This window comes from Aricia agestis, chromosome 4, assembly GCF_905147365.1.
Source record: "Aricia agestis chromosome 4, ilAriAges1.1, whole genome shotgun sequence".
NCBI lineage: Eukaryota > Metazoa > Arthropoda > Insecta > Lepidoptera > Lycaenidae > Aricia > Aricia agestis.
In genome coordinates this window covers 13,906,413-13,931,461 of record NC_056409.1, presented here as the reverse complement: position 1 = coordinate 13,931,461, position 25,049 = coordinate 13,906,413, and the positions used below count along the sequence as shown (strand labels likewise).

The 25,049-nt window shown below is 37.0% G+C and overlaps 2 protein-coding genes across 2 annotated transcripts in view; one reads left to right on the top strand and one right to left on the bottom strand.

Moving 5' to 3' along the window:
• LOC121726121 (neuroendocrine convertase 2) overlaps positions 1–11,911 on the bottom strand; it is a 61,242-nt gene extending 49,331 nt beyond the window's left edge. Inside the window, exon 1 of the mRNA XM_042113354.1 lies at positions 11,738–11,911. Coding sequence (XP_041969288.1) covers positions 11,738–11,893 — 156 coding nt within the window. The 5' untranslated portion in view covers positions 11,894–11,911. The remainder of the gene's footprint in view (positions 1–11,737) is intronic.
• Positions 11,912–12,624: 713 nt separating this feature from the next.
• LOC121726525 (chymase-like) lies at positions 12,625–24,446 on the top strand. Its single transcript, XM_042113921.1, has 4 exons — positions 12,625–12,946; positions 15,021–15,227; positions 23,767–23,912; positions 24,253–24,446. The coding sequence occupies exons 1-4, from the start codon at positions 12,653–12,655 to the stop codon at positions 24,422–24,424; spliced, it is 819 nt and encodes a 272-aa protein (XP_041969855.1). The 5' UTR covers positions 12,625–12,652; the 3' UTR covers positions 24,425–24,446.
• The last annotated feature ends 603 nt before the right edge of the window (positions 24,447–25,049 follow it).

Here is a 25,049-nt window from a genome sequence, read left to right as displayed (position 1 = left end):
GCTTGATGACACGAACAAAGCGAAATTCTGTATCGCCGCGGGCACAGAGACTTCAAAGAAATTCTCATTTCCTCGATCTGATGGAAAAGTAGAAATTAGGTAATACTCTTAGTCACTGTGAACTAAACGAATTTAAATTGGGGTAAGTAGCTTTTTTAATATTTAATTCTCAGAATGTCGCATTAAAATATAAGGTAATGGCTATAAGATAAAATGTAGAAAAGCTAAACTCGGCGAAGACAATGGTTTTTGTTGCCTTTGATTTTCTTTATACAAAAGCAAAAAAACTATGAAATGTAATAAAAATACAACGCAACTTGTATCATAATATCAATGTGACAATCTTTTAATGATATAAAAAATAATAATTATTAAAACATTAATGTAAACATAGATAAATGATTGGTCTCGCGCGCGGTCGTAGCGCACGCGCGAGACCAATCATTCGTCTAAGAACGTAAACTTTTTATTATTACTAGAGATCGCCCAATGGTCGAAATTCGACCTTAGTTTCAACGATATTAATTAGGACTACTACCTATATTTTGTAAAAAATATTGACTTTATCATTTTCTTTTCAACTCTTATCTCTGGGACTTAGCTGATCTCAGACTGGCCGTGTAAGCATTGTCTAATAGTATCATTGATTCAATAAAAAAAACTATAATCCATTTTTAATTTGTCAACTTGTTGTCAACATACTTCAACCATAAATAAAAGATTCGTATGTATGGGCTTGTCACTCAAAAATATGTAATTTCTCATGTGTGTGCGCTGTAGTGTGTAATATTTTATTTGTTAACAAATGTATGATAATAGCATAATTTCAAAATAATATTAGTTCGATGCACTCCTTCACTATATTTAAAACTATAATAAATGTGCAAAATTTCATTCACCTACGTTTCCCCATTTTTCGTAAAAAGGGTTACAAAGTTATTCGTTCGCGTATGAATATTATGATGATTGTTTCCAATAAACGAAATTATGTTTCCCTAACATATTTTACAGAATGTAAAAGGGTTTTACCATTTTAGTTCTATTAGGTATACTACCTGAAGGTATATAAAAAGGCTTGAAGTATTTAAACCCTTCTCAAACGTTATTCTTCTGAATTAAACATGAAACCTTATCTGACTCTCTTTATAAACACACGTACGCTCCAAAATCCCAATTATGTAAAAGTTTTTTAATCAGAATTTATTTTGTTTCTATTTTGTTGGTTAATAATAATTATTATTGTTACAGTCGATTTTTACAATCATTTTTAACTACTTACTTATTTTTTATTAGAACTTAGAAGTTATTAAAGTTCATCTAGCTTGTTAGAAAGGCTTTGTTTGTTCCAATTTAATGGTAAGGTAAATAGCATTTTAAATTTTTTATTCATATTATGAAATATTAATTTCATTTGTGAGCTCTGTAATATTACCTTTAAACATAGTCCCTTTTAATAACACCCGCGCAATAAAGTTATGAATAAAACATTATCCATTATCTTTGCGAGGGATATTATTTTTATCACACACATAACTTGTCAACTGGAAAAATTATCATGTTTATGCAGACAAATCCCATATCACCTGACGTTCATGTTTTTATATTAGAAAACCTTATTAATGAAGGTGTCCTTGGGGGTTTCGGATGCGTCTCTTATTTTTCGTGGGATGATATTATATTTTTAACCCGCAGATATATCAAATATCTTAATGTCTTGACGTATAAAATTTCTAATGAATGTATGATCCGTGTTTCATTAAATGGCAGGTACAAGTGTAGCTTTTACAGATAATCTGAAAATCATAACTAGGCATTGGTTATTAGTAAGTAAGAATATTATAGTCATACCTATTAAGGCATTGCACATAATAACATATTAAAATGAGTCTTTTGTCATATAAAATAATAAATATGTTTGTCCCAGTGTGAATGAAACCAATGGCTGGTAGCGATTTTTGTCATCCGGGTCAAAAGCGGTGAGGTTACGTCTTTTGAAATAATTCTATACGTGATTGAGTAAGTAAAATATTATTTTGAAATAGTTAAACAAATATGTTGAAAATAATAAAATTTGTTTTCTAATTTTTTACATAATTTGTTAAAATATTTCACTTCGTTACAACTTTTCTCCGATATTAGCAAAGAGAACAAAAAAAAACAATAAGCAAAATCAGTTCTCGAGATTAGTGAATAAACGCACATATAGCAATTTATTTTTATAATTGGACGCTGTTAAGCATTCGTGTACTAACCCACACAAAAATTACGTATTGAGTTATGAATGGAGTTATGTTCTGTAGATGATTTAGAACAAGACTGCATTCAAAATTTAACAACAAAAAAAATTGTGGGTTAGGACACTAATGCTTAACAGCGACCAATTATGATGTATTAAATCTTAAAATATTTTAAAAATGGAACTACATGGCCACTCACTTATCTCGTATGAACTCTGACTCTGTAATCGCGTAAAGAATAGACGTTTATCAGGGCGAAAGTGTTTATTCACTGTTGTCGGTTAGATACTATTAACTATTAAAACCAACAAAATCAGTTTCGAGACAATAAATTATTATTATTTTGCAAATACGTCTGCATCACACATGTAGTTAATTTGTTAAAGTTACGTAGATTTTGATGGGCCATAGCTAACTTTACAGTTATCTGTTTAATAAAGCAATGTTTCAGCCCAGACATTTTAGACACAAAATAGTCGTAAAGTAGAAAAAATTCACATATCATCTGAAAATTGGTACAGACAGGTACCAGACGTTACGTGAGTCGGTAACGTCAAAGTATGTACTTAAGTATTATAATTATAATATTGTGCGTATAGCTCACGGAAGTTGAGCATTATAAGGGCGAAGCCAAACGCGCGCAATTTGTGAGTTGTGAGTCGCAGAATTTTGGTTCGGCGGAATTCTGCTGCATTCAGTTTCATACAAAAGTCCTGTTTGATTCACACGAGCGTAATTTTGTGAGGTTACGTCTTTTGAAATAATTCTATACGTGATTGAGTAAGTAAAATATTATTTTGAAATAGTTAAACAAATATGTTGAAAATAATAAAATTTGTTTTCTAATTTTTTACATAATTTGTTAAAATATTTCACTTCGTTACAACTTTTCTCCGATATTAGCAAAGAGAACAAAAAAAAACAATAAGCAAAATCAGTTCTCGAGATTAGTGAATAAACGCACATATAGCAATTTATTTTTATAATTGGACGCTGTTAAGCATTCGTGTACTAACCCACACAAAAATTACGTATTGAGTTATGAATGGAGTTATGTTCTGTAGATGATTTAGAACAAGACTGCATTCAAAATTTAACAACAAAAAAATTGTGGGTTAGGACACTAATGCTTAACAGCGACCAATTATGATGTATTAAATCTTAAAATATTTTAAAAATGGAACTACATGGCCACTCACTTATCTCGTATGAACTCTGACTCTGTAATCGCGTAAAGAATAGACGTTTATCAGGGCGAAAGTGTTTATTCACTGTTGTCGGTTAGATACTATTAACTATTAAAACCAACAAAATCAGTTTCGAGACAATAAATTATTATTATTTTGCAAATACGTCTGCATCACACATGTAGTTAATTTGTTAAAGTTACGTAGATTTTGATGGGCCATAGCTAACTTTACAGTTATCTGTTTAATAAAGCAATGTTTCAGCCCAGACATTTTAGACACAAAATAGTCGTAAAGTAGAAAAAATTCACATATCATCTGAAAATTGGTACAGACAGGTACCAGACGTTACGTGAGTCGGTAACGTCAAAGTATGTACTTAAGTATTATAATTATAATATTGTGCGTATAGCTCACGGAAGTTGAGCATTATAAGGGCGAAGCCAAACGCGCGCAATTTGTGAGTTGTGAGTCGCAGAATTTTGGTTCGGCGGAATTCTGCTGCATTCAGTTTCATACAAAAGTCCTGTTTGATTCACACGAGCGTAATTTTGTGAGTCATGATTTGTATGTAAAGATATTTACGCGGCAGAAATTCTGCGACTTACAACTCACAAATTACGCTCGTTAAGCTTCACCCTTAAGCAAAGCTTTTTCTTTTTTCCATGAAACTTGGAGTCCGTTCCTGGTAGAGGGGGCCGGAGGGATGTACGCGAGAGCAGCGCGAGGACGGGCAGCGCGGGGCAGCCGGGCCCAGGCGCCAGTGCACATCGCGCCATGGCTTGGCGTGCGTGTCTGATTGTGATCGCGCTAGCCGCGGGCGCCGCCTCCGACCGTCAGCGCGCCGACCCCGCCATCGGCAACCTGCTCATCGGCCGCGAGGCTCGCCTCTTCGCCTCCTCCACCTGCGGCGAGCGCACCCGCGAGAGATACTGCATCGATATCGAGGAGAAAAAGAAGTGCTTCTGGTGCGACTCCAGCGACAGCACCGTCAACAACCCCACCCTGAACCATCAGATACACAAAATAATCAATCGGTACGAGCCGGGAACGCGGGACAGATCGTGGTGGCAGTCCGCGAACGGCGAGGAGAACGTTTACATACAGTTGAACATGGAGGCCGAATTTCTGTTTACTCACTTGATCATTCGTTTCAAGACGAGAAGACCGGCCGCTATGCTCGTGGAGAGATCCTTCGACTTCGGAAAGACTTGGCGCGTGGACCGCTACTTCGCCCACGACTGCGACGAAGCCTTCCCGTCCGTCCCGAAGCACAACCGGCGGAACCTGACCCTAGGTCAGGTCGTCTGTGACTCTCGTTACTCGGGTGTCGAGCCGTCCACGGAGGGTGAAGTGATATTCAAAGTGCTACCGCCGAAGATAAACGTTGCGAATCCGTATTCGGAGGAGGTCCAAAATCTATTGAGAATGACAAATTTGAGAATAAACTTTACTAAACTCCATACACTAGGCGAAGATTTGCTTGATAATACAGCTGAAAATCAAGAGAAATACTACTCCATATACGAAATGACCGTTCGCGGCTCCTGCTCATGTAATGGGCACGCTTCGAGATGTTTACCGACGCCGGGAATAGTTCCGAAAAATAATATGGTGCATGGACGTTGTGAATGTACTCATAACACGAGAGGGATAAACTGTGAATATTGCGAAGATTTTTACAACGATTTACCTTGGCAGCCGGCGGGTGAAACTTCCAACGCTTGCAAGCGTTGCACGTGTAACAATCATGCGACAACGTGTCATTTTGATGATTCCGTTTACAATAAAACGGGCAAAATAAGTGGCGGTGTTTGTGATAATTGTCAACATAATACTATGGGTGTAAACTGTGAACTATGCGAACCTACGTTCTACAAAGACCCAAGTGTAGATATTGAGAGCCCCGATATATGTAGGCCGCGATTGTGATCCCAAAGCGAAACTTGTCACGTCCATAGGTATAAAACCGAAGGAAGTAACAGAATTTTTCTGTAAAATAAATTCAACAGTTTCGCAGATTTCTGTAGTTTTTTTCGCAGTATTGAAATATTGTAAACGTTATAATACTTGGTCGAGAGCCGAAATCTTGGGACGTGGAGGCTGACGTGTCTGTCTTGCTACGAAGGTACGATAAGACTAGCCCAATAAATTATTATACTAGATGACACCTGCAACTTATATGCTTTCCCGGGGTCCGGGACTTTCTCTATATCAAACAGCAAAATCGGTTCAGTGGTTTGGGCGTGAAGAGGTAGCAGACAGATAGACAAAAAGGCAGACAGACACTTTCGCATTTAAAATATGAATTTTGAACCCATCACTAATGAATGATTTTACAACTAATAAAAATAAACGACTATATTATATTTAGGTATAATGAACTATACACAACGAACAAGGTCCTAAGTAGTCCTCAAGTTAATTCATCTAGACCGAAGCCCGACAAAAAATAAAGGAAACGACATCCCTAATTGAAGCAACATAACTTTAGACGTAGTTCTACAAAATACAAATTCTAGTACTAGAATTCGTAAGTATTATTAATCAGCCTAGCAACCTAGACTAATTAAACTAATTCAATCTAGGCTGTCACAAACAAGCCTCAAACCGCTAGCGCATACACGATAATCTAAACATTTGTGCTTCATCACTCTTTACAAGTTTACATGTTCTCTACAGCCTACATACACATACAGTCATGATATGGAATGACGCATACATGGAAAGTTTAATTAAATCTATTCGCAGGATCTATTCTAGTTCAAACAAGATTTATATTCTCGTATGTGTGAGAACAGTGTTAGGATATAAACTACGTGCATTAGCATTTGGCAGTGTACTGTAGGTCTAGATTCTCAGGATTTGAATGACCTCGAATCGCTTCTATCGCCGGCTATCGCGCGGGTGAGACAGCATTCGAACAATGTCGAGAACCGGACCCGTAATAAATTTTAACACCATTAAAGGAAAACACCTTCGCTTAGATAATAACAATTTCATACTTGCCAAAAGATGAGATGAGATAAGATACAAAACTACAACATAATTTGTACAAAGCTACTTGAGCGACTCACATGTCACAGTAGCTCTAATTTTGTCTTTTACTATAGTAATGTAGCCTGCATAATGCTCTTGGTTGAATATGACAAGTTTCAGAGAGCACGTAGGATGCAATTTTCAATTCGCTTGTGGTGACAAACATGTTACAAACTTTCATACGAATGTTCTTGATCCCGGGCGCTTAGTCAAATTACATCCATAATTTCTAAGTTGGAAATTAATAATTTTGAGGATTCGCATAACTCATCGCTTGCGTATATCATTCATTTATTATTTCCTTGCTGTCTAAACTATCGAATACAATTTGACTGTGTAGTGTGTACCCCGAGACAGTGGAATAAAATTGTGCTCGTATGTGGGGCAATTTCATTTATCGCGAGACGTAATCGTATCAGAGTCGCTGGCTTCGTAACTTAGTTACACTTGAACATATTACATCTAACATGGTGACGTGACGTACGCGTAAGAATTACGATGCTTTATCACAATTTAAGAAATTATTTCGGTATAATATTATGTAAGTAACGCCTCCGTGGTCCAGTGGTTCAGAGTTCGGCTCTTGACTCGGAGGTCGTGGGTTCGATTCCCGCGTTGGAAACATGTTATTTCCAAGTTTGGTTAGGATAATGCAGGCTGATCACCTGATTGTCTGACAAGTAAGATGATCCATGCGTCGGATGGGCATGTAAAAAGTCGGTCCTGCGCCTGATCTCTCGCCAGTCGTGTCGGTCTGCCGTCCCACTGGGTTATGAGAGTAAAGGAATAGAGAGTGCTCTTGTGTACTGCGCACACACTTGGGCACTATAAAATTACTCCTGCGTAGCTGGCCTGGTTTCAACGAAACCGGCCACCGTCACCGAAACCGGTGTGGGAGCTATTATTATTATGTAAGTAATTTTTTTTTAATTTATTCCTTTATTTTCATAAATTATACAAGACATTTGAGATATACTCTCCATAAACCACGAAGGTTTGTCCGGAGTGTATTACAATAATAATAAGAATTAAGTACATTGTCATTAGAATTATTTTATACTCATTAAAGAAATTAATATTTTTTATCATACTTAACAAAACAACATAATAAACATATTAATTATACTTACTTAACTATTCAACAAAAAATTGATAGAATTGCAATTACTTACTTATTAACAAGAAATAAATCTTGATGTCAGTCCTATTCATTTAGGAATTTGTTTATATATAATGTTTTTAGCTTGTATTTAATATTTTTTTCTGTGATTTTGCTTACAATTATTATTGGGTCCAGATTGTTAATTAGGCGCGGTACTATATATTCGGTTGTTCTCTCTCCATAAACATTATTTGCCCTTGATATGTTCAGTTGGTTTTTAGTTTTTTGTCTTGTCTGGAAATTGTGTGTAATGTTATGTTTCTGGAGGTCGTCATCAAAGAAGTGTTCTTTTAAGATAGAATATTTGACTTTGGTTGTGATCGGAAGAACTTTACAAAATTTATACAATTCTTTATCATTTTTGTTATATTTTTCTTTGATATCAGTTGGCACAATATTTTTCAGAATTCGAGTTTGGAGATTTTGAATTTTATTAAGGTAAGTTTTAAGTAAGCTGGATAAACCGTAACTAATAATGGAGTCAGCGAGAGCCTTGTATCAAATAAAAGTGTCTGCCTTTTATGCTTCTTAAATTTCTGAATGTATTATAAATTGTTGGATGGTTTAGGTATTATATTTTAAATTCCAAAGGCTACACTTACTAGTTAACTATTAAATTTTGATGACCGTCATTTGTCTATCAAAACTGTACCTTTGATACAGGCTAGTTTTCATCATTATCATTAATTATATTGATAGCCTTTTAAAGATAAACACATTCACCACTTGATAATACTTGATATTAAATTATAGGTCTCTACGGAAGCGAATATAATATATGCATATTTTGGCATACGACGGTTTTAACCAGTGTTCCATTTTTCCTTAAACTGGTTTTCAAAGTAAATTGTATATAAACGCGGGTAAATGTTTGTACTTCCCGTGGATTCTGTAAACGAGACTTACAGCAATTTAATTTGCAGAGGCAAATATTGTTTTCACTACTGTTCTTATTTTCATTACATAATGAGCATACGGAAATAATTTTATTTGATATTTCGGCTTCGTAATTACTGTTCGCGCCAAACTTTAGCGCGACGAATGTGGCAGTTGGCAACACTGCGCATGAGTCGCTGTCAGATGTCATACGTCAAGCCCTTCGACAAGTGACACAGTACGACACCGTCCATTGATTAAACGTAACATTGATTAAATATATACTTAAAGCTTGGGAAGATTCTCACGATGCTATTGGCGTGTTTTGTGATCTGTCAAAAGCCTTTGACTGCGTTGATCATCGCACACTTCTACTCAAACTAAAGTACTATGGTATTAGAGATGCAGCACTTAATCTAATTAAAGATTATTTGACGGACCGAGTACAATTCGCAGATGTTGATGGTGTTAAATCATCGGGTTTGCATACCAAAATGGGAGTTCCTCAGGGTTCTATCTTAGGACCATTTTTGTTCCTTATTTACATTAATGATCTTCCATTTTTTATAAAACATTTATGTGAAATTTTGTTATTTGCCGATGACACATCCGTTCTTTTCAAAATCAATCGTAAAAATCCGGATATCAACAGCATAAATAGAATACTTACTCTCATACTACAATGGTTCAATTCTAATAATCTTCTACTAAACCCAAAAAAACTAAATGTGTCAAATTTACTATGCCCAATGTTAAGTCTACTAGCACAATTAATATTAAAATTGGTATAGATAATTTAAACTTAGTGGATTCTACAATGTTTTTAGGTCTTACGCTTGACCGTAAATTGCAATGGGGACCTCACATTTCTAACATAGCTAAGAAACCAGTAGTCAGTACTGTAGGGGCGAGGACCCCTACACTACAACGATGGGCAGAAAGGAAACTGGGGAGTTACCTGGTGGTTGAGACAGCTGGGCAGATGGGCTGATAGGGCTGATGTGCTGATGCTCGTGGTCACACGACACTGTCACCTTGTCTTTATTCTATTTCAATGAGCTGAGATCGCGATTCACGGGAACGGCTAGCCGATATTTTTCGTATTTAACGATCGCGCGCCGGTAATGGACGGTGTCGTACTGTGTCACTTGTCAAAGGGCTTGACGTATGACATCTGACAGCGACTCATGCGCAGTGTTGCCAACTGCCGCATTCGTCGCGCTAAAGTTTGGCGCGAACAAGTACTGATTGTGCAACTCGTCCGTTGAACCAGCCCGCATACAGCAGGAATGTTACATCAATGTCAGGGCTGCGTGTATCTCGACGCAACATCTGAAAATGTACTTTAGATAGATGATAAAATGTACGTAAGGTGAATTTATATAAGGCTGATGATTTTAAATTCTACTCGTTCTTATTGACTCAATTTATTAGCATACGCTTTCGTATGTAAAACACCCTTGTTAAAAATTAAATTAAGAAATTTAAAAAAACCCCCGCCAAAACAACTTTAAAAAGTAATGAAATAATATTTACTATCTTTTAGTTCAAATAATTCCTAACATGTGTAAAGTAATATTTTAGTCCATAATTGTTGTCACGGTGTGTCGGGGGACCAAAAAACCGAGTCTCCTTTATAGTAAAAGAAAGATGAGAAGTTAAGCAATAAATTATATAAAAAGTAAGGCAAGATTTTTGGGCCAGGAAACGGAGAAGAGGGCTTACTGATTCCCAAATGTAACAGAAATTCGATGCTTCCTCAAGCCTTCGTAAAAGTTACATATTATACTTACATATGGACGGCTACGTCTGTAAAAGTGGTACTCAACCTTTTTTTATTAGAACCACAGGCACGTTTTGTTCTTGATGTCGCGAGCACAATTAATATCGGGAAGGAAAATTTAACGTTGGTTAAAATTAGCGTTTTAATAGTGAAAAAACACATATTTTACCGGGACTTGTAGCAATGGACCGCGTGAAGTTATGACGCGGTCCATTGATAAAGTCCCAGTGGGCCGCAGGTTGAAATAAATCAGCTTTAGCTGGTCTATAGCATAATTTTATGAGATAACATTTATGATTTGCTACAAATTATAAGGTACAATTTTTTATGTACCCGCATTTGGTATGAACCGAATCAGCCTCCGGATTTTTGTCGAGTCAGAAAAAAGGCATAAGTATAAAAATATTTTTTTATACTAATAGCCTATGTCACGCAAATTTTATCATCAGTAAAACGCGATGCAATATAGGTACACTTAGCCTAAAACATTGTGTCTGACCTTTATAAGGTCGTCAACGAAGCTAATTGTTGATTACAACGCTTAGTTTGTCGTGGTACAATATATTTCTTTTGACGACCATATAATATTATATTAGTTCCCCCAAAGTGTAATAACAGATTTCCGATGTAATAAAAGCGCGCGCTCGTCGCGCCGCCCGCCCGCCCTTGGCTTTTTACCCTCGACGAAAGTTGAAAACAGAGGGGGTATTTTAAGTTTGACTTGAGACATGCCTGTGTGTTTGTTTTTTTTTTTTTTGTAAAAGCTATAATAATATGATTCATTAATTATTCGTATACTTACGTTATTCAGTCAAGAGATCGTCGAGTAGACGAAACTTGTACTTAAAGATTTTTTTTTTATTCTTTCACGTGTCTCGAGTACCATTCTGCGCGAACCCAATAAAATACAATATGGTACTCATTTTCTATATTTACTTACAATAATTACATTACTATTATCGACAGGTTAAATATAATTAGATTGTTTTTAGGCCTCTTGGATGAACTCATCAGTGCTCAAGTTTCTAGCTTATATAACATATATATTACATAATTAATATGTAGACATACTTAAATAATAAATTCTGAAGAACCTAACTCTTTGTTCTTTAAGGTTATATTTAGATACAAGCCACAAGGTCTAGACTCTAGTATGCCACACTTCTGACGAAAACAAAAATTAACCTTAATATTATTATGCCTGTTTCACGTTCATTTTAACCTTAAATTTATGACAGTATGTAGCGAAAGAGCATGAAAATATTATAACAATGGACGGCCTGTTCATTTCAATTACGAATTTAGAAACAAAACTCCTTAACCACAAAATGATTAAACACATCACGGGCAGTAAAAAACATAATTTCTGCTACTCGTAAAAACTTTAATATCATAAGGCCTCGTCTACATGTATTTACATCGCCTGTGTTTACGTTATCACGTGGTCGCTCACCGGGCCGAGGCTGTCGAAGCCGTGCTGGAGGGCGAGGGAGTGGGCCTCCTCGGGGCGCAGCGCCCGCTTGGAGCGCACCAGGAACGTGTTAGTGAAGACTTCGCGGGAGGCGGCCGAGGCTAGCAGCACCGTGGTGGCCAGACATAGCAGCCACATGATCGCGCGGGGCCCCCGGTCGGCTGACTGAAGCGGGACTCGCACTGACGTCACTCTATATCGACCCGCGACGGCCGCGCATGCGTCCAAACTCCAAACACAGATTAAAAAGGATCAAATCTATCCCAAAATTAATGTCCCAAAATGTTTACTCAATGCTCCGTCTGGCGTCTCCTATGAGAAAACGTAGGTTGTTGTGGTTGAGGTAATCCTCGTAGTTCTGCAGTAATAGCTGAACTGAAACCGGTGGTATATTATAAGATTAATTCAGAAGCAGCTCTACTAAAACGGGTGATATAACATTTAAGTATTTTGATCACACAATTGTAACAGAATGTGACGCAAAATTAAATGATGAGAGCTTCTGAGTTCTGACCTTAGCTTCGAATAAATTTAAATAATATTAACTTTGAACTCAGGCAGCTGTGGAGCCATTAATGAATTTTCTCAATATAATTTATTAATCTCGCGGTGGGTAATAAATTAATAATAATTTGACTTGGTACATAATTCTAAGTAACTACTACTGGGGCTTATAGTCAATGAGAAATAAAATTTATAATTTATCTTTTGAAGCAAGGCATCATATAGGCGCCTAAATGGCTACCTACCTTAATTAGTAAGTATAAGTAAAATATTATATGGTTATTGCAGGTAGAATATATTATGTAGACACTTTAACTAGCCGATAAAATTCATACCATTAAAACTTACTTAGGTATTATGAATAGTTAACACAAGTATAATTATCGATAAAATATGGTTGTAGTAAAATACTTGCTCAAATTTCTGGCAGTTTTACTTCTGTTTATAGAGATAGATTGTGATGAAAACGATATAGAGTCTAGAGTGGTAGACGGTCAGTTGGTGCCTATCAGGAGGTTTCCTCACGTGGCGTTCTTGAGAATAGTGCTTCCTTACGGCGAGGAGAACGTGTGCGGGGGGTCTATAGTGAATCAGTTCCTGTTGGTGACTGCGGCCCACTGCATGGACTTTGTCAATCTGCGCCGCGACAGTATATGGGCGTACGTAGGCCACGAGAACATTGATGAGGTATATCTGCTCCGGGGTGTCGAGTCCAGGGCCATTTACATTAAGCCACTGCCGCAGTTGCTCCTCGCCCTACCGCCAATATTATTTTGAATACTTCTGCGGCAGTAAGTGCCATGCCACACGATGCGGTGCGGCGGCGGTGCAGCGCCTGACCGGTGCCGCTCCGGTTTCCTACATATAAAAATGTAAGGTATGGCACACGGTGCCGACCGGTGCGCTCCGGCGCTGCACGGAGACGAGGCGGGGAGGGGTGTATGTATTGGCGAAGCTCGAGTCCGTCGCTGCTACGTTACTGCAAGAGAGTGGTGCCGCACTCACCGTGTGGCCGGTAGTCCGGCGTGATGGCCTCCGGTGCGGCGCCGAACCGCGTCGTGTCACGTGTGGCATGGCTGTAACGACGCGAGTGAGCGTTTACGTTTAGCGTATGACGAGTGGCAGCGCCAGTGACTATTTACATTCTCGTGCTGCCCACTTCTCTGCTCACTCCTTTGCGAAACGACGCTATGAGTTACCGCACGAGGCGACACTACACTGCACCGACGCACACGTTGTGGCAAAATATTCTTTGTATGAAATCATATTAGCCATTGCCAAGCAACACTCCACAAAGGTGCTACGCGACACAAAACGTTAGTTCTATGGATCGAGCGTTGCATCGCTCAGCTGCAGCGTACTGCGTCGTGTCGCCTATGTGCGGTCTCGCCTTTAAAACAAATTCGCAACACATCCGATCCGAACCCAAGATCCACGAATGACTTTTAATAATATTATCATTTTTCAACAAAAAGTACTTAGGACAGGGGTTCCCAAACTGCATGCATGCATACGGTTTTCGCAGATATATTTGTCTTCCTTCAACTTAACATCGTGTATAAAATTCTCTCTCTGTCTGCCTGTCTGTCTGTCTGTCCATCCATCCGTCCGTCTTTTTGGCTGTCTGTCTGTCTGTCTGAATCATATTAAAGTCCGTGTGCTTATAATGCTCTTAAGAAACTTAAGTCCGCCCAAATCGTGCAACCGAACCCGGCTAAGAGTGATTACTCCGCAGCGCAATGTTGGCTGAGATGATAACGGGGTGTGGTGCTGGTGAGCAAGTATTTATACCACGGATACCTCTAATACCTGATAACTTCCCGTTCAAATTTAAACGCTTGCAGTTCCCTATAAGTGTATGTTTCGCCATGACAATAAATAAGACGCAAGGGCCAACATTATAAGGGGATCCAACAGCTTATTTTCGCGTGGTCAACTGTATGTGGCTCTTTCATGCGTCAACGACGCAAATAGCCTATTATTTTGTGTATCGAATAACGTATAAGTTGTAACTTATTATATTAATAGCGTTTAGCGTTGTAAATCCTATATCCGACCATACTTCCATACTAATACTATAAATTGGTGTGTTTATTTCTTTGTTTATTTGATTATTTGTCCTTCCTTCACGCCAAAACGAAGCAACCAATTGACTTGATTTTTGGCATAGACTTAGTTGAAAGGATGGAGAGCAACATAGGCTACTTTTGCTCTTAGGAAAACAACATGATCCCAAACGCGATTTTCGAATTACACGCGAGCGAAGCCGCGGGCAAAAGCTAGTAAAATATAATTAGATGAAGCAGGTCGATGATTAGATATTTGTTTAAGTATAATTTATTAATTACTTGCATAACCTAACTACAATCATTAAAGTTGTTTATTTATGTAGCTTTTTCCATCAATGTACCTAAATAAATAGCTATGCGTAGATAGTAATAGGGCGCCGTGACAAAATACTGACACGCAACTGCGCCGCAGGCTGAAAAAGATTGGGAACCCCTGAATTAGGCAATACCTACTTAATACATAATTATTAGGTATAATATTATTATTTTAGAAATTTGAAAAATTATAAACTATTCACGACCATTTTACCGACCGAATATTAATGACTGCCGGTGCTGAATATTTACAAATTACAATACTTACTTAAATATTTAATACCTATTAGTCAACTGATGTGCCTAGATTGCCTGCTACCCACACAAGCTATTAACCATTCAACATACTACATATATTTTAATATTGTGTATTTCAGATAAACATTATAAGATCGGTGAAGAAAAAGTATATCCATGAAGATTACGACCCGTTTCTCAATACGCCAATAAGCGATATAGCCTTACTTTTGCTAAAGGAGGCATTGCCGTTACATAAGACGATACAAAGAATATTGATTAATATCCAATTCCCAAGCAGTAAATTTGTAACGGAGGGGTACCTGGCCGGCTGGGGACTAGTAGACGTAAGTACGACACAGATATTATTACTAGAGGTTCCGCACGGCTCCGCAGGAAACTCTTGAGATTTTAATAACAGTATCAGTATTAGTATAATAGGTGCCTAATAATTAAACACACAGCTATAATATATGTATATTAATATTTAATTTATACTTAGCGGTCGTGTCTGATGCCCTTCCCAGGTAGATACATAATAAGCAAGGGCGTCGCCAAGGGGGGGCAAAGAGGGGCAGCTGCCCCCCCTAGAGATTCTAAAAAAGTTGCCAAATATAATGCAAACAACGACCTCTATAAATTAAAATCTGATAATTAAAAAAAATACAATGTATATTAACATTGTATTTTTTTTAATTATAAGATTTTATAACTTATTTACAAGTTTTTTATTGCATAGTCAAGAGCTCGTGCTCGTAGCTTTACACATCGGACTCTGTACTGTCACAGAATATATTATATTTATATAGTACTAAGACACTGTTGTTACAATCGCTGTAGATGAAGGGCTCGTAGTACAAGTAAAAACCTTCATGTGCTGTCGACTTTACCTACAATTCATACCTACTTTTCTCATTCGTAGAGAATGAGAAAAAAAAGTATGAATCGCTCATTGAGCGATTTCGGTCTTTGAGCGTAACATATCTACCTACCTATTCGAACTTCGAAGCTTGATAATGCCTCCTCCATGAAGCAACATTTTCAAGTTTAGTTTGAATACCGACAATTGTCTGACAAGAAACGATCCACGCATTGGTACCTACTCGTACATGTTACGTAGTTAATATCTCTTTGATAGACATGATTAAGTTTTTTTTTTTTATGAAATCAGGGGACAAACGAGCAAACGGGTCACCTGATGGAAAGCAACTTCCGTCGCCCATGGACACTCGCAGCATCAGAAGAGCTGCAGGTGCCTTGCCGGCCTTTTAAGAGGGAATAGGGTAATAGGGGTAGGTAGGGAAGGAAAAGGAATAGGGGAGGGTAGAGAAGGGAATAGGGTCGGGGATTGGGCCTCCGCTAAAGTCACTCACTCGGCGAAACATAGCGCAAGCGCTGTTTCACGCCGGTTTTCTGTGAGAACGTGGTATTTCTCCGGTCGAGCCGGCCCATTCGTGCCGAAGCATGGCTCTACCACGTATATTTATTAAGTATTATTTTTTAACAAAAAATGTAACCGAATTGTTTCAATTGAAAAATTGTTGACTCTACGTCGAACAACGTCCGGCAAGTAACGTGTCTTGTGTCTAGACGGACGTTGTTCGTAGAGTCAACATCCTGAGGATGCTCCGGTGTTGGAGCGAAACGCGCGTCGAGGTTTTCAACTTGCATGGTGGTGAGAGGCCTTGCACGAATTTGCTAACATTATTGCTTGTGTAGTGGTGGTGTGTTTGCAGGTTCTTGCATGCGAGTGTAGGTACACATAGGCAGTGTGGGAGAAGAGGGAGGTGCTGTACCAATGCTGTACACATGCCTATGCGTACACTCACTCATTTACTTACAGGTTGAGGTTTATTTCGCGGAACATTACTAAAAATAATAACATACTTACTAATTTCCGCAAAGTAACGCCTGTTTCTAGTAAGTGTTAACTATATTCTTAAAATTAATTTAAAAACTATGAAATAACTCTTATTCTTCAATTAATAGTGCCTTTTTCAAAATTCGACTAAGTAAACCTCAACTTATTCTGTTAATCTTCATTCGTTTGAATGTCGGTACCAGCCCAGGGGGTTGAGCCAAAATCTTTTCGTTTTCGTTTCGTTATAGAATCGCCGATGAAAATGTATGGAATTGACATAAGCGTTCGTTAGTATGACGTTGACGTTCGACTCGTCTTATGTCAATTCCATACATTTTGATCGGCGATTCTATAACGAAGCGAAAACGAAAAAGTTTCGGCTAAATGGCCTGAACTGAGATACGGTACCTACTTATTTGACATAGAACTTAGCCGGTACAGACTTCGAAAGAATGAAAATTGAGTACAGAATAAGTTAAGTTCGATTTTTGAAAAAGGCACGAATGAAGAATAAAAGTTATTTCATACTTTTTAGTTCATTTTAAGAATATTATTTTAAGTTTTAACCTTGGAAGTCGGGTTCAATTTTTTGTTAAAAAATAATTATTTCACTCTTTTATTAAAAGCTTAGATAGAGAGGGCGCTGCAGAGCACGGTTTCACATCGGCTCCGTGTATTTTAACAAAATAAAAATAGTTTTAGCATATTTACGGTGATAAAAAACAATTTGACCAGTGCATAGTGACTGAAATCTTCAGTGTAGTGTATTATTATCACAAATAAACAAAGTGAAAGTGCATAATACGAACATAAATACGGACAAAAACAATTTGCATTTATGCTTTTGTTTACAACAATTTCGTGTAAAACTCTGGAAAAAACTCAAAGTGTGCTGTGTACGGAACTGATGAGAAGCGCGTAGTGAAAAAAATTTAGGTGATTAGAAAGTTTGTAATCAAAGGTGAATCAAATAACCTCAAAATTTTCAAATCAAAGATAAACGTCTTACACAAATTAACAAAATCAACGACCGTAACGCCATCTAGTGACAGACAACGAAACCAAGATAAACTACGGCAAACCTCCATCTTAACAGTTACCGCCACTAACCACAAGAGGGCGTTATTTATCTATTGAATTGTAACCACTTACCACAGGAGGGCGCTAACTAATAAAAATGGAAGAACTTAGATCTTTGATTTTAAACCTGCAAAAAACACTAGATGAACAAAGAGAAGAAATACGTGATATGAAACAAAGCATACCGCTAATCATAAATAGTAATATAGACACCAAATTTGTTACTTTAGAAACTAAATACAATACATTGGAAAAGGTTGTAGAAAATCAAGGACGACGCATTCAAAATCTAGAGAGAACGATAAGGAAAAAGAATATAATTTTCTTTGGTATTCAAGAAAACGAAAAAAATTATCACGACTTACAACAACTTATACTTCATATTATAAACGAGAATATGGGACTCAGCTACAGCATGATGAACTTAGAAGAAGTAAGGCGAGTGGGAAAGAAAAACGAAGAAGGAAAAATTAGACCAGTTATTGTTACCCTGAGCACGTTGGGAATGAAAATCGAACTTCTGAAAAATAAGAAAAAACTTAACAACTCACCTTACTATATTCAAGAAGACTTTCCCCCAGACGTACTCGAAGAACGGAAACAACTAAAAAAGCAGCCGACGGAAGAAAGAAGTAAAGGTCGTAAAGCGTATTTAAAATATAACAAAATTATAATTTTTCCAGAAGATAACCAAAAACAAAATTTCGCGTCCACCCAACGTCACTACCACAAACGAAACTTATCTGAGTCCCCTGAAGTATCTATGGAACATAACAACTGTACCAGTGTTAGCTCTATCAGCAAGAAGAAACCATCAAAGAAACAGAACTCAAATATTTACGAATACATAGTAAAGAACCAAACAAACAGTAACAAGGACAACTCGATTGAATCTGCACGTCACAAAGAACACAGCATTAATTATTAGCAATCACCAAAGGCCCCTCTCCATTTGCATCAAGAAAAAAGTAATTATAATATATCAGAAAATATACTCCCAATACGGGTGGTCGCCGCGGGAGTTTACGACCACAACCCTCCATGCAAAAGTTTTTTTCAAAAACAAGAAAATCATAAGAAGAACAAGTGTTTGAAAATATGTACATACAATATTCGTTCGCTAAAAAATTACAGTAGAAAAATACAGTTAGATTATGCACTCAGTAAAATAAATTACGATATTATTGGATTATCAGAAATAAAAATAGTCGGAGAAAGCATAATAGAGAAAAATAAGTATATCCTATTTTATAGAGGAGACAAAAAGGCTAGAAATGGCGTTGGATTCATAGTAGCATCATACTTGAAAAAAAATATTCTAGAGTTTACAACATATTCAGATAGAGTTGTAAGACTCGACCTAAAACTAAAAGATGGAACTCTACTCAATATTATTCAAGTATATGCACCAATAGAAAACGCAAGAGAAACAATTGTAACCGAATTTTACAAACAACTTATTCTAGCTCTACAAAACACAGGAAAAGACACCATAGTTATGGGAGATTTTAACTCAAAAATTGGGTTACCTCTACCAGAGGAAAAAAACGTTTGTGGTCTCTACGGATATGGCGAAAGAAATCAAAGAGGAGATTTACTGCTGAATTTCTGCTACGAAAACCAATTGATAATTACGAACACACTATTCAAGAAAAAACAGAAACAGAAATGGACGTGGAAATCTCCATCAGGGAACATACTTAATGAAGTAGACTTTATACTTGTAAAACAAAGAAACAAGGTTCACAACGTGGAAATAATCTCTACCAAATTTTCCTCTGACCATAGATTGGTAAGAATGACGTATGACGTTAACACAAACAAGAAGAGTCGCTCATATTTTGGTTGTAAAAATAAAAATTATACCCCTGTTGAAATAGAGTCACTGAAAATTTTTATGTCCTTAAAATCACCAAACTTAGAAAAAAATAACATAAAAGAAACATATAGAGCAACAATATCAGCTATAAGGGAATGTGTTACACAACTGCCAACAGATAAAAAGAAAACCGAACCCCAAATAATAACGCAAGAAGTAAAAACACTAATCGAGGAAAGAGAACATTTAAAAGGACTACACCACAGGACAAAAGAACAAAGAAAAAGACTTAAACATCTACATAGAAAAATTGTCAAACTAATAAAATCGAATAAACACAGGATAAAGATGCAATCTCTAGAACATGAACTGAAAAATCGAAGCTCTACAAAACTAACAAAGAAAAAATTCGATACAAAAAAGGAATGGATACACGGTATGAACAACGTCTCCGGACAAAAAGTTACAAACAGAAGAGATATAATAAAAATTGCAACAGGCTTCTACTCTACCCTCTATTCAAACATCGACAAAACTAATCCGAACAACATTTTGAAAAAAATCAAGATGTCCCGGCCTTCCTGACACACGAAATAGAGCGAGGAATAAAAAACTTAAAGAAGAATAAGTCACCCGGGGAAGACGGAGTCTCGCCGGATTCAATAGTTGCAATGTTAGAACCTCTTACACCCCTGTTGACAAAACTTTTTAATAAAATTCTCGAAATGAAGAAATTCCCTCAGATTGGCAATATTCAATCATAACACTTCTCTACAAAAAAGGTGATCCAAACCTAATCGATAACTATAGACCGATAAGCCTACTTCCAACGCTCTACAAATTATTTTCATCAGTTGTATTGTTTCGAATAACAAACGCCTTAGATGAAAAACAACCAAGAGAACAAGCAGGATTCAGGAAAGGTTTCTCCACTATAGATCATATATTTACATTGACCCAGTGCATAGAAAAATGTAGAGAGTACAATAAAATCATCTATCTGGCTTATGTAGATTACACAAAAGCATTCGACTCTATATCCCACGAACATCTTTGGAATAGTTTAAAAGAGCAAGGGATTCCCAATAAATACATAGCTATTCTAAAAGAGATTTATAAAAACTGCCAAGCTAAAATCAAGACTGAAATAATTGGCCCAGCTTTTCAGGTAGAGCGCGGCGTGAAACAAGGGGACCCTATATCGCCAAAAATGTTCACGGCTATTCTAGAGTCAATGTTTCAGAGACTTGACTGGTCGTCACATGGGCTAAATATTAACGGAGAGCGATTAACACACTTACGCTTCGCGGACGATATTGTGGTCATAGCTGAAACACACGGAAGTCTGAAACATATTATGCTAGAGTCGCTCGACGCTGAAAGCCAAAAAATTGGTCTACACATGAACTTCAACAAAACAAAACTAATGACAAATGGTGAACAAATACCTATCTCATTAAATAATACAACAATTGAATATGTCAGCGAGTACATTTACCTGGGCCAGCAGATAGCTTTTGAAGACTCTACTTCCAAAGAGGTAGACAGGAGAATCGCTACTGCTTGGAAAAAATACTGGGCAAACAAAGACGTACTTATTTAAAAGCAAACTCCCAGTACATCTGAAGAAAAAACTGATGGACAATACCATTCTTCCATCGCTCCTTTACGGATGTCAGACTTGGGCACTCACTAAAAATGTAATTACTAAAATTGTCACTTTTCAGAGAGCCGCAGAGCGTTCTATGCTGGGTCTAAGACTAATAGACAAAATAAAAAGCGTCGACATCAGACAAAAAACAAAAGTCTTAGATGCAGTGACGATGCTCTGCAGGCTTAAATGGAAATGGGCAGGCCACATCGCCAGAGCTACTGACGGCCGGTGGAGTGAGCGTATCCTCCACTGGCACCCCCGAGACAGCGCGCGCGGCCGTGGCAGGCCACGCGCCAGGTGGAGCGACGACATCGTGCAGGTGGCGGGCGCCGCCAGGACACGCATAGCACGTGACCGCAGCACTTGGCACAACATGGAGGAGGCCTTTACTCATTTTTGGGTGCCTTAATTAATGTACATTAATATTATTTAAGTAACTGTAAAGTATATTGTTTAGTTATAATTTCAGGCAAATAAAGGCTATTTTATTTTATTTTATTTTTATTTTATTAAAAGCTTTTTTAGTTATATCTAGTACAAGACTACAAGCTTTATGGGTAGATAACCACTACAAAAGTAAACTATTCTTTAGTTATATCACTGAAAGCGAAGATGCTGCAATTTCCCAGGTTAGGTACAGGAGTTCTGTTCAGTGCCTTTGGATCCAGAGACGTCTTCGTATGAAATTTAACTTTTTTGTAACATATTATGTGTGAGTTACTAAAACATTAACATCTTAACCACCATGTGTGTTTTAATAAATTTAAAGGATTTCCCTCGATTATTCATAGATCCCATCATTGGATCACCATTTTTGTGAACATAGTTGGTACCTACTTACCAAATTCGGATTAAACCCTATACAACAACAAAAGAATTGTGAAAATCGGTCCGCAAACGGCGAAGTTAAGACTTAAGGTTGAACATACAAAAAAAATATACAGACGAACATAATAATAACCTCCTCCTTTTTGGAAGTCGGTTAAAAAAGTCGAACCTGCCCAAATTCTCGCCACTCGTATCGATTTAACCGTCCTTCTGGTTATGAGACAAAACATCGTATTTTAAAACCGACTTTAAAGAATTAAAATTGTCTACCTGGAAAACTACTGAACCGATTTTGATCAAACTTGCAGTATTTGAAGTTTAACAATACCTAATAGGTACCTACAACAAATAAAGAATCACTTAAATAGGACTTGTAATTCCGGAGATAGGTATGCGAACACAAACATAAGAACATACATACAAACATGCATATTATCTACTTATCTATATATATAAAAATGGATTTTCAATTGTGTTAGTAACGCTAAAACTCGAAAACGGCTGAACGGATTGGGCTAATTTTAGTCTTAAATTATTCGTAGAAGTCCAGGGAAGGTTTAAAAGTGACACGAAGTTCACCGGGACTGCTAGTTTTATATATAAAAATGGATTTTCAAATGTGTTAGTCGCGCTAAAACTTCAAAACGGCTGAACGGATTGGGCTGATTTTAATCTTAAAATATTTGTAGAAGTCCAGGGAAGGTTTTAAAGTGACACCAAGTTCACCGGGACAGCTAGTCTTATATATAAAAATGGATTTTCAAATGTGTTAGTCGCGCTAAAACTCGAAAACGGCTGAACGGATTGGGCTAATTTTAGTCTCAAAATATTCGTAGAAGTCCATGGAAGGTTTTGAAGTGACAAGAAGTCCACCGGGGCAGCTAGTCTTATATATAAAAATGGATTTTCAAATGTGTTAGTCGCGCTAAAACTCAAAAACGGCTGAACGGATTGGGCTGATTTTAGTCTTAAAATATTCGTAGAAGTCCAGGGAAGGTTTTAAAGTGACACGTAGTTCACCGGGACAGCTAGTATATATATAAAAATGGATTTTCAATTGTGTTAGTAACGCTAAAACTCTAAAACGGCTGAACGGATTGGGCTAATTTTAGTCTTAAAATATTCGTAGAAATCCAAGGAAGGTTTTAAAGTGACAAGAAGTACCGGGATAGCTTATTTATTATAACAGGGATTACTTAAACATTTGAAATTTGGCATATTTGTTCAGACGCTGATATAGGCTAACATATTTGATATTAAGTATATACTTAATATTATTATACGAAAACTGGGCGGTTCTGGAAATAGTACATATACCTAGGTACCTACTTATAGGTCGAATTGATAACCTCTTTTTTTAAAGTCGATTAAAAATACTCTGAAAGAGATCCTGCGTAGCTTGCTCGGTTTCAATAATGTAAAATGTAAATGCAAAAATAATATTTTCTTTTGCTAGTATTTTTGCATTTACATTATCGTCAGTATTCGCATGTATCATATTAATATTATTAAACTAGTGGTCCTCCCCGGTTCCACTCATGGTACATATAAGTATAGCCTATAGCACTCTTTACACAAACACAAAAAACAGCTTTATAATATTATAAAATAAGTATAGATGTAACTTTTTTGTGCTAATTGTAGGAAGTAAATGAAACACCGACGATGTGGTTGCGATCCATCACACAGGAATTGCTGGACCCGCGCTTCTGTTACCGGATCTTGAACGGCAGAATACCGGGTACCTTTTGTGGAGGAAGCAAACACGCAAATCGCCCCAGACCTGCTATGTAAGTTATAATTGACTGACACTGAACTTCTAGTAGTTAATAAAGTCCTATTCTTTTGGTAAGCTACGTCTACAAGGTGTAACAAGAGCGATCGGTCGCTAATGCTCACGAGTTTCATCCCTAAACGTGGAGCGGAGGGAATTGCGCGGTGAAATTTTCATTCTGAGTTCGCTCGCTCATATTTTGTTTTTAATTTTTACCTCACCTTCAATACTATTGTGAAATACTCATTTATGTTCAAAATCACGAATTCGAAGTCTAGGATTTTCTTAATCTGTCTCTCGTCAATGTCGTAATTAAATAAGTACAGCAAACTAATAAATTATTATTTTCATTCCAGGGGTGATTCTGGCAGTGGCCTTATTTCAAAGCATCGTGAACTGTTAGGAGTAATGTCTGTAAAGTCAGCGAAATCCCCTTCTGTGGCGTTCTACACAAATGTTACCTCCTTCTACTCATGGCTAGTCAAAACGGCCCAGGAGGCCCTCCAATCTACTTGTGGACATTTGTAAAAGAATAAAGTTGTACCTCATAGTTCATACTTGTATAACTTCCTGTAATTTCAAGAAAAACACGTATTTTTGTATTGAATATGACGGGTTATGAAGATGTTTTTTCATCAATATTCATCATTATACATCAATATTTTCCCTGATCATGTCATATTGCATCATATAATTAAATAATATGTTTATTTTATCTTAAACGAGCTTTTGCCCGCCGCTTCGCTCGCGTTAAGAAGTATTATTAAATACAAAATTTCATCCCCTATTTGAACCCCTTGGGGTTGGAATGTATTAAAATCCTTTCTTAGCGGATGCCTACGTCATAACATCTACCTGCATGCCAAATTTCAGCCCGATCCGTCCAGTGGTTTGGGCTGTGCGTTGATAGATCACTATGTCAATCAGTCAGTCAGTCACCTTTGAGTTTTATATAATTACTAGCTATTTGACCGAGCTTTGCTCGGTATTCGATAAAACACGATTAAAATGACATTTTCTAAAAATGATTCCTAGCTAGATAGATTTATCGCCCCCGAAACCCTCTATATACTAAATTTCATGAAAATCGTTGGAGCCGATTCCAAGATTCCAATTATATATATATATATATATATATATATATATATATATA